Source organism: Manacus candei, unplaced genomic scaffold (assembly GCF_025592945.1).
Source record: "Manacus candei isolate 608988 ecotype Guabito, Panama unplaced genomic scaffold, ASM2559294v1 h1tg000128l, whole genome shotgun sequence".
Taxonomy (NCBI): Eukaryota; Metazoa; Chordata; class Aves; order Passeriformes; family Pipridae; genus Manacus; species Manacus candei.
In genome coordinates, this window is record NW_026138176.1 from 267,754 (window position 1) to 279,738 (window position 11,985).

An 11,985-nucleotide genomic window follows, 5' to 3' on the forward strand; every position below is an offset into this window, starting at 1 on the left:
GGGTTGGTGCTTTTGGCCATCTTTGGAGGCTTCAGAAGGTTCTGGGTTATCTGCAGATAAATTATGGATTGATTGCATCCCAGAATTTACCTCCTTTCCCTGTTTTTATGCCTTGCCTTTCCATCATTGGGAAAGCGATGAGGGAATCCAACAATGCAAACGCTGCTTGGAAATCCCTGATTCCCCTCCTCCTGTCCCTAAAGCCTCTCAGAAACCTGGGGTTGGAAGTCAGTTGTCCCTCCAACATATTTGTTGTTGCTCAGGTACAGAGAAAGGTTTGTTTTGCTGCAGAAACCCCCAGTTCTGCCTCAGGATTTTGTAGCTCCGGGACGGGAAAAAGCAGCTTTGGAGCATCTGAAGTTGGGTCCAGGCTCTTGGGCACTGGGGGTGCTTGGTCCTGGAGCTTGCTGGGGTGGGGGTGTTCACCTCCTGATGGCAGTGCTGTCCCCCCCAGGACTCTGGCCTCGGTGAAGATCTCCAAGGTGAAGTACGTGATCTGGTCGGCCGACATGTCCCACGTGGCCCTGCTGGCCAAGCACGGTGAGTGACCCGTGTTCCACCTGGATCCTTTGGCACTCTCACCCCTTCCTTGGCTGGCATCAGCCCAGGAGAAGCTGTGGAGGTGCAGCTGAAGGCACTGGCAGTGCAGGCCCTGCCATTTTATCTCTGCACAGAACTGGACGATCTTTGAGGTCCTTCCAGCCCAAACCATTCCACGACCCTACAATTCAGCTGTTTAACAGCAGAGGGTTCCCTTGACCTGACTTTTGTTCTCCTTCCCTCTCCAGCCATCATGATCTGCAACAGGAAGCTGGAGTCTCTCTGTAACATCCACGAGAACATCCGTGTCAAGAGTGGGGCCTGGGATGAGAGCGGGGTCTTCATCTACACCACGAGCAACCACATCAAATACGCCGTGACCACGGGGTGAGCCTGGGGCCAGGGGCCCTGTCATCCCCCAGCACAGGCTGGAGCAGCACACACAGTGCTGGGCCTCCTCAGAGGGGCAGAACACGGGGTGGGGCCGGCCCGGGGGTGACCCTGGGGGTGCTGTGTTGGCCCAGGGACCACGGGATCATCCGCACCCTGGACCTGCCCATCTACGTGACGAGGGTGAAGGGGAACAACGTGTACTGCCTGGACAGGGAGTGCCGGCCCCGCGTCCTCACCATCGACCCCACCGAGTTCAGGTTCAAGCTGGCACTGATCAACAGGAAGTACGATGAGGTGAGGGGGTGCAGGGGCACGGGATCACGGAATGGTTGGGCTGGAAGGGATCGGAAAGGTCGTCCCACTCCAGCCCTGCCACGGGCAGGGACACCTCCCACTGTCCCAGGCTGCTCCAACCTGGCCTTGGACACTCCCAGGGATGGGGCAGCCACAGCTTCTCTGGGCAACCTGTGCCAGGGCCTCCCCACCCTCCCAGGGAGGAATTTCTTCCCAATATCCAACCTGAATTTCCCCTCTGTCATTCCCCTTTGTCTGTCACTCTGATTCATTGATGAAATGTCCTGCTTGGAAGCTGGAACTCGCAAACCAAGGTGTAAAATATAAAGGCATCACTGGGCAGAGGGAGGGGGGGAAAGGAATGGGAGTTTTAAAGGTGCTGATAGGAGGAGTTTCTGGGGATGGAGCATCTGTGAATGGAGAAGGGTCACCCCAAAAGCAGGATCAGCACGGGATGGACTCTCAGGGAAAAGGCACAGCAAAGGGAACGGTGTGAGGGAAGGACAGAGGGATGTTCTTCCCAGAACTCCTGCTGGGAACAGACCACAGGGCAAATCTTTCCAGTAAATCCTCCCCTGGGAGGGTGGGGAGGCCCTGGCACAGGTTGCCCAGGGAAGCTGTGGCTGCCTCATCCCTGGGAGTGTCCAAGGCCAGGTTGGAGCAATCTGGGCTGGTGGAAGGTGTCCCTGGGTTGGATATTGGGACGACCTTCCCAGTATCCATCCCCCTTGTCCTGTCACTCCCCCAACCCCGAGGGCAAAGGGAAGGTGCTCACGGGGCTGTCCTGGGCAGGTGCTGCACATGGTGAGGAATGCCAAGCTGGTGGGCCAGTCCATCATTGCCTACCTGCAGAAGAAGGGCTACCCAGAGGTGGCCCTGCACTTCGTCAAGGACGAGAAGACCCGTTTCAGCCTGGCCCTGGAGTGTGGCAACATCGAGGTGAGCGGGGGGTTGGTGGTGCTGAGGGGGAGGCACAACCTCCCTGCCAGACCTCACTGTGTGCAGGGGGCAGGAGGAGCGTGGGGCAGGAGGAGCTGAGGGTGGTGGGGCTGGGGATGAGGGGCAGGAAGAAGTTGAGGGTTGAGGTGCCGGGCTGTGGTTCAGGCGGTGATCCTTGTGATCAACAGAAGCCTGCAGGGAAATCTCCGGCCTGCCAGGCCTTGGTGACCGTGTCAGCTCTCCTCTTAGATTGCTCTGGAAGCAGCCAAAGCTCTGGATGACAAGAACTGCTGGGAGAAGCTGGGAGAGGTGGCCTTGCTGCAGGGGAACCACCAGATCGTGGAGATGTGCTACCAGCGCACCAAGAACTTCGACAGGCTCTCCTTCCTCTACCTCATCACGGGCAACCTGGAGAAGCTGAGGAAGATGATGAAGATTGGTGAGTGCCAGGGTGGTGGCAAAGGAGGTCCCAGGAGCACTCCCAGAGGGATTCATGGTGCAGGGCCAAGAGCAGCAAAGTTACTGTGGCTTTTTGCTCCTGGTGTAGCCGAGATCCGTAAGGACATGAGTGGGCACTACCAGAACGCCTTGTACCTGGGGGACGTGGCAGAGAGAGTGAGGATCCTGAAGAACTGTGGGCAGAGTGAGTAATTCCAGACTCAAATCTGTCCCTGTGAGCCGGGGAGAAGCTTTTGGGATGAACAATAAATTGTGGAGGTGGCTCAGAACGATCCCTCACCCTGAGGAGCTGAATCGGGTGAGCAGAAAAGCTGGAGCAGCATCTCTGAGACCTGAATCAGCTGCAGACCTTATTCCAGTGATCACTCCTAAATCCAGGGACCCCTTAGGGGTGTGATCCCACCCCCTGATGTCCTGCTGATCCCCCCTGTGTGTCCCTGTGTGCTGCTGTGGGACATCTCTGGGGACAGAGAACACGTTGTTTCCAGGGTGGTGATCAAAGGAGTCAGAGGTTGGACTGGATGATCTTAGAGGCCTTTTCCAACCTAAAGGATTCCCTGTGTCTAATTGCAGAGTCCCTGGCCTATCTCACAGCTGCCACTCACGGTCTGGATGAGGAAGCTGAAAGCCTGAAGGAAACCTTTGATCCTGAGAAGGAGACGGTTCGTGAGCTGATCAGAGCTCCTTGAGAGCTCTGGAGCTGGGCAGGAGGGTCTGGGGGCAGAGGGACAGGCTGGGAGTGGGGAACCATCTCCACATCAGGTCACAGGAGGGGATTGTCCTGAGGTGGCTTTCCCTGTTTCCCTCTCAGATCCCAGACATCGATCCCAACGCGAAGCTGCTGCAGCCTCCTGCTCCTGTCATGCCTTTGGACACCAACTGGCCACTGCTGACTGTCTCCAAGGGCTTCTTTGAGGGGACAATTGCCAGCAAAGGTATGGCTCTGTCCTTGGAAAACTTGGGAAGCTCAGGGGGGACCTTCAGCTCCTCCCTGACAGGGGGGGCTGGAGGATCTTGGAGGTCTTTTCCCACCCAGATGATTCTGGGATTGTGTGAAATCTTTGACCTTTCAGCCCAAGCTGGGACTGGGCCATTAAAGGGGGGGTGCTGCCCTCCTGGAATTCTTTGTTTAGCACCTGAGGGATGAGTTGATGGATGCTCCTGCCCCTTTCTTTAGGCAAAGGAGGTGCTTTGGCCGCCGACATCGACATCGACACCGTGGGCACCGAGGGCTGGGGAGAAGATGCAGAGCTGCAGCTGGATGAAGGTGGGTGCATCCAAGAGCTTTCCTCGGAAAAGCCTCTGGGCCTGTGTCGGGGCTCTGACCTTTCCCCCTCCTTCCAGATGGTTTTGTGGATGCTGGAGAGGGCTTTGGAGAGGAAGGTCTGGGGAAAGGGCAGGAAGAAGGAGGTGGATGGGAAGTGGAAGAAGATTTGGATCTTCCCCCTGAACTGGTAGGAGGCTCCTTGGTGGTTCCTTGGGAAGGCACTGGCAGCTGGTGAGGGAGGTGGGGGAAGTGTTTTCTGGGCTTCTTCAGGCTTGGTCCCCACAGCTCTGATTCCATCTGGGTGCTGGGAACGTCCCCACTAATCCCTGCTCTCTGCATTCCCCCAGGATGTTCCCTCTGGTCCAGCAGGAGCAGCAGAGGATGGATTCTTTGTGCCTCCCACCAAGGGCACCAGCCCAGCCCAGGTAATGCCAAAGCAGCTCTTGGATTGCCTTTCCCAGAAATTCTCTGTGTTGGTGATATTTTTTTTGGGGGGGGGTTCAATCCTTGTGAGCACAACGTGGGGATTTTGTTACAGGGACTCTGAGGGGTGGTGAGGGCAGGGCCCAGTGTTTGAGGGGTGGTGAGGGCAGGGCCCAGTGTTTGAGGGGTGGTGAGGGCAGGGCCCAGTGTTTGAGGGGTGGTGAGGGCAGGCCATGGAATTGCTCTTCCATGTGTTTCCCTTCCCTTCTTGCAGGTGTGGTGCAACAATTCCCAGCTGCCTGTTGACCACATCCTGGCAGGCTCCTTTGAGACAGCCATGAGAGTAAGTTTCCCTGTGGGCTTTCCAGGGATAAACTATTCCCTTTCCCCTCGAGTTTCTGCCCCTGATCCACCTGAAGCTTCGTTTTGTGCCCTTTTGTGCCTCGTTTTGTCCTCGTTCTGTGCGGGTGTGCCACGAGCCGTGGTGCCTGTGCCAGCTTTCCCTCAGCACATCCATGTGTCCCTTCCAGCTGCTCCATGACCAGGTGGGAGTGACCAACTTTGGGCCCTACAAGCAGCTGTTCCTGCAGACCTTTGCCCGGGGCCGGACGACCTACCAGGCGCTGCCCAGCCTGCCGGCCATGTACGGGTTCCCACACCGCAACTGGTGAGCACTGGGCAGCCCCTCTGGGCCCCTCCCCTGTGCCAGGGACCTCCCAGCTCCTGGGCAGGGGGAGCCACAGCTTGGTTTTTCCAGCCTAGCCTGGAAGCCACTGTGGAAAAATCACGGAGTTGGTGAGGTTGGAAAAGATCTCTGAGAGTCCCCCCTGTGCCCCATCCCCACCTTGGCCCCAGCCCAGAGCACTCAGGGCCACAGCCAGGCCTTCCCTGGGCACCTCCAGGGCTGGGCACTCCAAACCTCCCTGGGCAGCCCCTGCCAAGGCCTGAACACCCTTTCCAGGGGGAAATTCCTCCCCATGTCCAACCTGACCCTCCCCTGGCACAGCTTGAGGCCGTTTCCCCTCCTCCTGTCCCTTGTTCCCTGGGAGCAGAGCCCGACCCCCCCCGGCTCCCCCCTCCTGCCAGGGAATTCCAGAGCCAGAAGGTCCCCCCTGAGCCTCCTTTTCTCCAGGCTGAGCCCCCCCAGCTCCCTCAGGAGTCCTCCAGCCCCTTCTCCTGCTGCTCCAGCCCCTTCCCCAGCTCTGTTCCCTTCCCTGAACACTCTCCAGCCCCTCCATGTCTCTCCTGCCCTGAGGGGCCCAGCCCTGGACGCAGCACCCAAGGTGGAGCCTCACCAGGGCAAACTGGTGACCTGGTTTGGATCTGTTTTACCTTTGCCTCCACAATTGCCTCCACACACAATTCCCGGCTTTCTCCACGTTGGTGCAGGCTGGGAAGTCTGGCACATCATCCCTGGAGGTGCCCAGGGAAGGACTGGCCGTGGCACTGAGCGCTCTGGGCTGGGGGCCGAGGCGGGGATGGGGCACAGGGGGGACTCAGTGACCTTGGAAGTCTTTTCCAACCTCGGTGATCCCGTGAAAACCGGGACGAGTCGTGGTCGGCGCGTTCCTGCTCGGCCTGGCAGTGACCCTGCCGTGTCCCCAACCCCTCTCTGGGGTGTCCCCAGGAAAGAAGCCGGCCTGAAAAACGCCCTCCCCGCCGTGGGGCTGAAGCTCAACGACCTGATCCAGCGGCTGCAGCTCTGCTACCAGCTCACCACCGCCGGCAAGTTCGAGGAGGCCGTGGAGAAGTTCCGCTCCATCCTGCTCAGCGTCCCCTTGCTGGTGGTGGACAACAAGCAGGAGATCGCCGAGGTGAGGGGCAGACCCCCCTCTCCCCGTGTCCCTGGTGGTCCAAGAGGCCGCTCCTGAGCCCGTCCCTCTCCCCAAGGCCCAGCAGCTCATCGCCATTTGCCGGGAATACATCGTGGGGCTCTCCATGGAGATCGAGCGGAAGAAGCTGCCCAAGGAGACCCTGGAGCAGCAGAAGCGGATTTGTGAGGTGCAGGATTCCTTCCCTGCCTGGGTGTGCCCTCACAGGGGTTAAAAAGGGGGAGCAGGAGTCTGGAATTCTGCCCCTTCCACCTTTAAAGCAGGGGTTGGTTATGTGGGGGGACGGGTTCCTGGCAGCACTTCCAGTCATCCCCATGCCTGGCAGGGGTTGGATCCCTGTTTGTCCCATGCAGTGGTTGGATCCCTACTTTCCCTCCTTCCCTGGCAGGGAATGATTCCTTGCAGCACTTCCAGTCATCCCCGTGCCTGGCAGGGATTGTATCCCCCATTTGTCCCATGCAGTGGTTGGATCCCTGTTTTCCCTCCTTCCCCAGCAGGGACAGGTTCCCTGCAGCACTTCCAGTCATCCCCATGCCTGGCAGTGGTTGTATCCTTACTTTCCCTCCTTCCCTGGCAGGGACAGGTTCCTTGCAGCACTTCCAGTCATTCCCACTCCTGACAGGGGTTATGTCCCTGTTTTCCCTCCTTCCCTGGCAGGGGCTGTATCCCTGTTTGTCCCATGCAGTGGTTGTATCCCTACTTTCCCTCCTTTCCTGGCAGGGACAGGTTCCCTGCAGCACTTCCAGTCTCCCCACTGCTGGCAGTGGCTGTATCCCTGTTTGTCCCATGCAGTGGCTGTATCCCTGTTTGTCCCATGCAGTGGCTGTATCCCTGTTTTCCCTGCTCCCTCCTGCAGATGGCTGCCTACTTCACCCACTCCAACCTGCAGCCCGTGCACATGATCCTGGTGCTCCGAACCGCCCTCAACCTCTTCTTCAAGCTCAAGAACTTCAAGACCGCGGCAACTTTCGCCCGGAGGCTGCTGGAGCTGGGCCCCAAGCCCGAGGTGGCCCAGCAGGTACGTCCGGGAGGTGCTCAGGTGGGAGCCCCTGGTGGGACAGGCCCCGTTTCGGGGTCTCCTCGTGCCTCTGCCCCGCTCACCGCGGTCGCCGCGTTCGCAGACGCGCAAGATCCTGTCGGCGTGTGAGAAGAGCCCCACGGACACCCACCAGCTCAACTATGACATGCACAACCCCTTCGACATCTGCGCCGCCTCCTACAGACCCATCTACCGCGGCAAACCCGTGGAGAAGTGTCCTCTCAGCGGGGCCTGCTACTGCCCCGAGTTCCACGGGCAGATCTGCCGCGTCACCACGGTGAGGGCGTCCCCGTTCCCCGGGGAATTCCCTTCCACGGCTCCTCCCGCGCCCTCCTGAGCTCACTGGTGGGGTTGGGGCGTGTCAGAGGCCTTGGCCTGGGAGGGAGAAGAGTTTGGGGGGGTTGTGAGGTTGAAACGGTGCCTGAATTCGGGGGTGAGCTCGTGGGGATGGGCTGTGTGTGTTCAGAGGGGATTTGGGGTCTGGAGCATCTCCCTGATGAGGAGGGACTGTGGGAGCTGGGCCTGGTTAGTCCGGAGAAGAGAAGACTGAGAGGGGATCTCATCCATCCATACAAATACCTCAGATATCCACAGAAACCCCTCCCCTGAGAGGGAATCTCATCCATCCTTACACACATCTCAGATATCCTTACAAATCTCTCCTCTGAGGTGGGATCTCATCCATCCTTACACACATCTCAGATATCCCTACAAATCTCCCATCTGAGGTGGGATCTCACCCATCCTTACAGACATCTCAGATATCCCTACAAACTCCTCATGTGAGAGGGGATCTCATCCATCCATTCAGACATCTCCAAGGGGTGTCAGATGGTCCCAGACTCTTCCCAGTGGTGCCCAGGACGAGGAGTGATGGCCTTAAACTAAACCTGAGGGTGGGAGAGCCCTGGACCAGCTGCCCAGGAACAGGGAGGGTGTGGAGCCTCCTCTCTGGGGACATTCCAGCCCCACCTGGACGTGTCCCTGTGTCACCTGCTCTGGGGGATCTCCAGAGGTCCCTTCCAACCCCAGCTGGGATTCTGTTCTCCAGAGCAGCTGAGGAGGCTCCAAGGGCTGCACTGGGTTGGGCTTTGGAGCTGCTTTTGACCGTGAATCATCTCCTTTTGTCCCTCAGGTGACGGAGATCGGCAAGGACGTCATCGGGCTGCGCATCAGCCCTCTGCAGTTCCGTTAGGAATTCCTGCCTGGGAGGGCAACTTCCACTCCCCCATCCCCACCTGGAGCCTCATCTCTCCCCCATAGCTTTGCCTGTGCTGTCCCACTTGATCCCCCCCCAGGAATGCTGTAGTGAGACTCTGCTTCCAAGTAGTAGCAGCTTTGCCTTGTTTCCAGACCGGCTGATGTGACGTTTTTCTGGACTGTTGTCCTGTGGCAAATCTTTTCCAGAGGGGAAAGGGCGGCTCTGCCGAGCCCTGGTTACCACAGAGCACGTTGGAAACTGCTCCAGAGGCAGCAGCTGCCTCTGACACCCTTTAGGTCCTGAAAGAATTGCTTGGAAGAGCCGGGAAAGGCTCTGGGAATGTGGCACTGTCGGGAACCGGGAGGGTGCAAAGCCCATCCCAACTCCAGGGCAGTTCTCCCCCCTTGGAAATGGCATTGGCTCAACATTTGTGGTCGTGGTGACTCTTTGTTTTGTTGCCCTGGTAACATTTCTCAAACTAATCAGCTTCACTCATGAATAAAGTAATTAAACCACCTTGATCTTCCAGTTCTGTAGCTCAGTTGGTTTTACCCAGACGCAGGAGGTGACACTGAATTTCCTCTTCCCACCTTCCCCCCTTCCCCCTCCTTGGAGTGCTTGGAGGGTTGAGAAGTTTCCAGAAGGTGGGGCTGGAGCAGCAGGAGAAGGGTCTGGAGAACTCCTGAGGGAGCTGGGGGGGCTCAGCCTGGAGAAAAGGAGGCTCAGGGGGGACCTTCTGGCTCTGGAATTCCCTGACAGGAGGGGGGAGCCGGGGGGGGGTCGGGCTCTGCTCCCAGGGAACAAGGGACAGGAGGAGGGAAATGACCTCAGGCTGTGCCAGGGGAGGGTCAGGTTGGCCATGAGGAGGAATTTCCCCCTGGAAAGGGTGTTCAGGCCTTGGCAGGGGCTGCCCAGGGAGGTTTGGAGTGCCCAGCCCTGGAGGTGCCCAGGGCAGGACTGGCTGTGGCACTGAGTGCTCTGGGCTGGGGACAAGGTGGGGATGGGGCACAGGGGGGACTTGCTGACCTTGGAGGGCTTTTCCATCCTCAGGGATTCTGGGATCCTGCTCCCTCTGGGGCTGCTTTCTGGTGCTGAAACAAAACCTTACACTTGGATATAAAACCTTTTATTTTATCCATAAAAAGGAAGGAAGGAAGGAAAGGGGATGTCTCCATCTTGGTGCTTCCAGTTGTGCCTGGGAATGTTCACAGTGGAGGGGGAGATGAGGCCCCCCCAGGGCCCCCCTACGGGCCGGGGGCCTTCACCACCAGGCTGTTGTGACAGGCCACGGCGATGCCCCCGATGAGGTTCAGGAACTCCTGGAAGTCCAGCTGCCCGTCGCTGTTCAGGTCCAGCTTCTTCATCATCCTGTCCACGACCCCTGGATCCTTCTGGTTCTGCAAGAGAGCTGGGAATGGAGCCCCTGCCCCGAGGCTGGACCCTCCCCACACACACTGCACCCGGTGAGCTCGTGGGATCCCGGGATGGGTCGGGTCGGGAGGGACCTCACAGCTCAGCAGGTTCCCCCACGGCAGGGACACCTCCCCCCAGACCAGGTTCATCCTCCAAACCTCATCCCACCCTGGGAGATTCCAGGGGGACGGGGACACCCCCAGCTCCCCCCCAGCAGGGCTGCTCACCTTGGTGAAGGCGGCCAGCTCGGTGTTCATGAAGGCCAGGAATTCCCGCTTGGACAGGGTGCTGTTGTCCCCCTCCCGGCCGGCGTAGCGCTGGAACACGGCCAGCAGCGACTCGATGCAGCGCTCCGTCTCCGTGGGCTGCGGGAACCAGGGCAGGGATGGGAGCCCCGGGTGTCACCCCGGATCCATCCCGGGAGTCATCCCAGATCCATCCCGGGAACCAGGGCAAGGTTGGGAGCCCCGGGAGTCATCCCGGATCCATCCCGGGAACCAGGGCAGGGCTGGGAGCCCCGGGTGTCACCCTGGCAGGGTTGGGAGCCCCGGGTGTCACCCCGGATCCATCCCGGGAGCAGGGCAGGGCTGGGGGGCCTCCTCTGCCCAACCCGTCCGGCCGCATTTTTCCCTGGAATTCGCTTCTCCGCCGCCCTGGCACGGGAAGGACCCGGAGAACCGGGGAGGGGTGGGTGGAAAATCCCCCGGAGGAGTGTCGGCTCCCACCGGAGGAGTGGCTTTGGACGGGGAAGAGCTTGTGGCGCAACCGGGCTTGGCCGAAGCTGCTTTTCTGGAGAGATAAACCCGTTCCATCCCCTCTCCCCTCCCCCGGCCCCGCCCGGGCCCCGGAGAAACTGAGTCAGGAGAGAAAAATTCCAGCGGCCTCCTGGATCTCCTCCCTCTGGGCAGGGCTGGAGAAGGGCTGGAGCAGGAATGGAGCAGGAATGGAGCAGGGCTGGAGCAGGAATGGAGCAGGGCTGGAGCAGGAATGGAGCAGGGCTGGAGCAGGAATGGAGCAGGGCCGGAGCAGGAATGGAGCAGGGCCGGAGCAGGGATGGAGCAGGGCTGGAGAAGGGCTGGAGCAGGGCTGGAGCAGGGTTGGAGCAGGGCTGGCCGGGGGCTCCTCCCGCGGGGATGGACAGGGCAAGGTGAGGAGATGGAGAGGAGAGGAGGGAATGTGGGGCTTTTCCCACTTCCGGAGCCTCCAGTTTCTGGGGAAGGGCAGTGCAGGGAGAGCCGGGGGGAATCCCGCCCTTCCCATCCCAACCTCGGCTCCCTTGGCCTCCCTGCCACGTCCTGCCCTTCCTGAGGCTCAATTCAGCCTTTTTTCGGTTAATTTGAGAGGTGGAACTTCCTTCCACCCTCAGCTCCTGATTCCTCTTCCCCCTTTCCAGTGCTTGGGGGGGGGGGGGGGGTGGCAGAGCCCCGAGCCTGGTTGTGGGCATGGAAAGAGTGGGAAAAGGGAGGGGAACAACACAAATGCCACTCCTTAGACCCCCCCAGCCTGCAGGGACCCTCTGCCCTCTGTCTCTGCCCGCTGTTCCCACGCCCAGGCTCCCTCTCCTGCAGGACTTGGAGCCCCAGCTCAGCCTTGGCCCCACCTGCTCTCTCCGGAGCCAAACCCGTCTGGCCTCAGCTCGGGGGCTTTTTGCAGGAAAAGCTCCTCTGCCGTGCCCTGTGGAACCCCCTCCCTGTGCCCACGCCCGCGGGGACCCCCTGTCCTCCTCTCTGCCCCCTTCCCAGCAGAGCCCAGCTCAGCCTTGGCACCGTCCCTTCTCTCGGGAGCCAAACACGTCCCACTCCGGCTCTGGCAGGAAAAGCTGCTCTGCTGCCCCGAACCACACCCCCCGGGGGGGGAACCCCCTCTCCGTGCCCATCCCGGGGGTCCCGGCTGGCTCACCATGGCTGGGCTGGGAGGAGGCTCCTCTCTGGGCACGGCCGGGTGGGATGTGAGGGATCCGGAGCGGGATCGGGGCTCTGGGGAGTGTCCGGGCGCTGCCCCCGCCCTGCCCAGCCCCGGCCCGGTTGGGCAATCCCGGCCCTAAGGGCAGATCCGGGCCTGCCCCCGCTCCCGCCCTCGCCTCAGGAATGTACCGGGCCCCTCCTTGGGCTCTCCCCAGTTTTGCTCCTCGCAGTTATTCACGCTCAGGTTTTCTCCTCCTCGTCCATTTTCGCCCCCCCGGTCC

At 60.2% G+C, this 11,985-nt stretch overlaps 2 protein-coding genes across 2 annotated transcripts in view; one reads left to right on the plus strand and one right to left on the minus strand.

Moving 5' to 3' along the window:
• Nucleotides 1–8,908, plus strand: part of COPA (COPI coat complex subunit alpha) — a 19,546-nt gene extending 10,638 nt beyond the window's left edge. Inside the window, exons 16-33 of the mRNA XM_051771019.1 lie at nt 455–540; nt 789–927; nt 1,065–1,227; nt 2,020–2,166; nt 2,416–2,605; nt 2,714–2,809; nt 3,199–3,287; nt 3,437–3,560; nt 3,803–3,892; nt 3,970–4,079; nt 4,240–4,317; nt 4,590–4,658; nt 4,846–4,982; nt 5,943–6,129; nt 6,206–6,316; nt 7,004–7,165; nt 7,269–7,463; nt 8,322–8,908. Of these exons, the coding sequence (XP_051626979.1) occupies nt 455–540; nt 789–927; nt 1,065–1,227; nt 2,020–2,166; nt 2,416–2,605; nt 2,714–2,809; nt 3,199–3,287; nt 3,437–3,560; nt 3,803–3,892; nt 3,970–4,079; nt 4,240–4,317; nt 4,590–4,658; nt 4,846–4,982; nt 5,943–6,129; nt 6,206–6,316; nt 7,004–7,165; nt 7,269–7,463; nt 8,322–8,381 (2,233 nt within the window). The 3' untranslated portion in view covers nt 8,382–8,908. The remainder of the gene's footprint in view (nt 1–454; nt 541–788; nt 928–1,064; nt 1,228–2,019; nt 2,167–2,415; nt 2,606–2,713; nt 2,810–3,198; nt 3,288–3,436; nt 3,561–3,802; nt 3,893–3,969; nt 4,080–4,239; nt 4,318–4,589; nt 4,659–4,845; nt 4,983–5,942; nt 6,130–6,205; nt 6,317–7,003; nt 7,166–7,268; nt 7,464–8,321) is intronic.
• A 589-nt stretch (nt 8,909–9,497) lies between these two features.
• S100A11 (S100 calcium binding protein A11) lies at nt 9,498–11,839 on the minus strand. The gene is made up of 3 exons (XM_051771119.1): nt 11,700–11,839; nt 10,028–10,165; nt 9,498–9,784 (listed from the first exon to the last, which is right to left on the minus strand). The coding sequence occupies exons 1-3, from the start codon at nt 11,700–11,702 to the stop codon at nt 9,632–9,634; spliced, it is 294 nt and encodes a 97-aa protein (XP_051627079.1). The 5' UTR covers nt 11,703–11,839; the 3' UTR covers nt 9,498–9,631.
• Nucleotides 11,840–11,985: the final 146 nt, after the last annotated feature.

What these genes read in the sequence shown, in the direction of transcription:
- S100A11 (XM_051771119.1), bottom strand. An exon ending in AGCTGGCCGCCTTCACCAAG is followed by an intron (nt 9,785 to 10,027) that starts GTGAGCAGCCCT and finishes GCTCTCTTGCAG; the next exon opens with AACCAGAAGGATCCAGGGGT.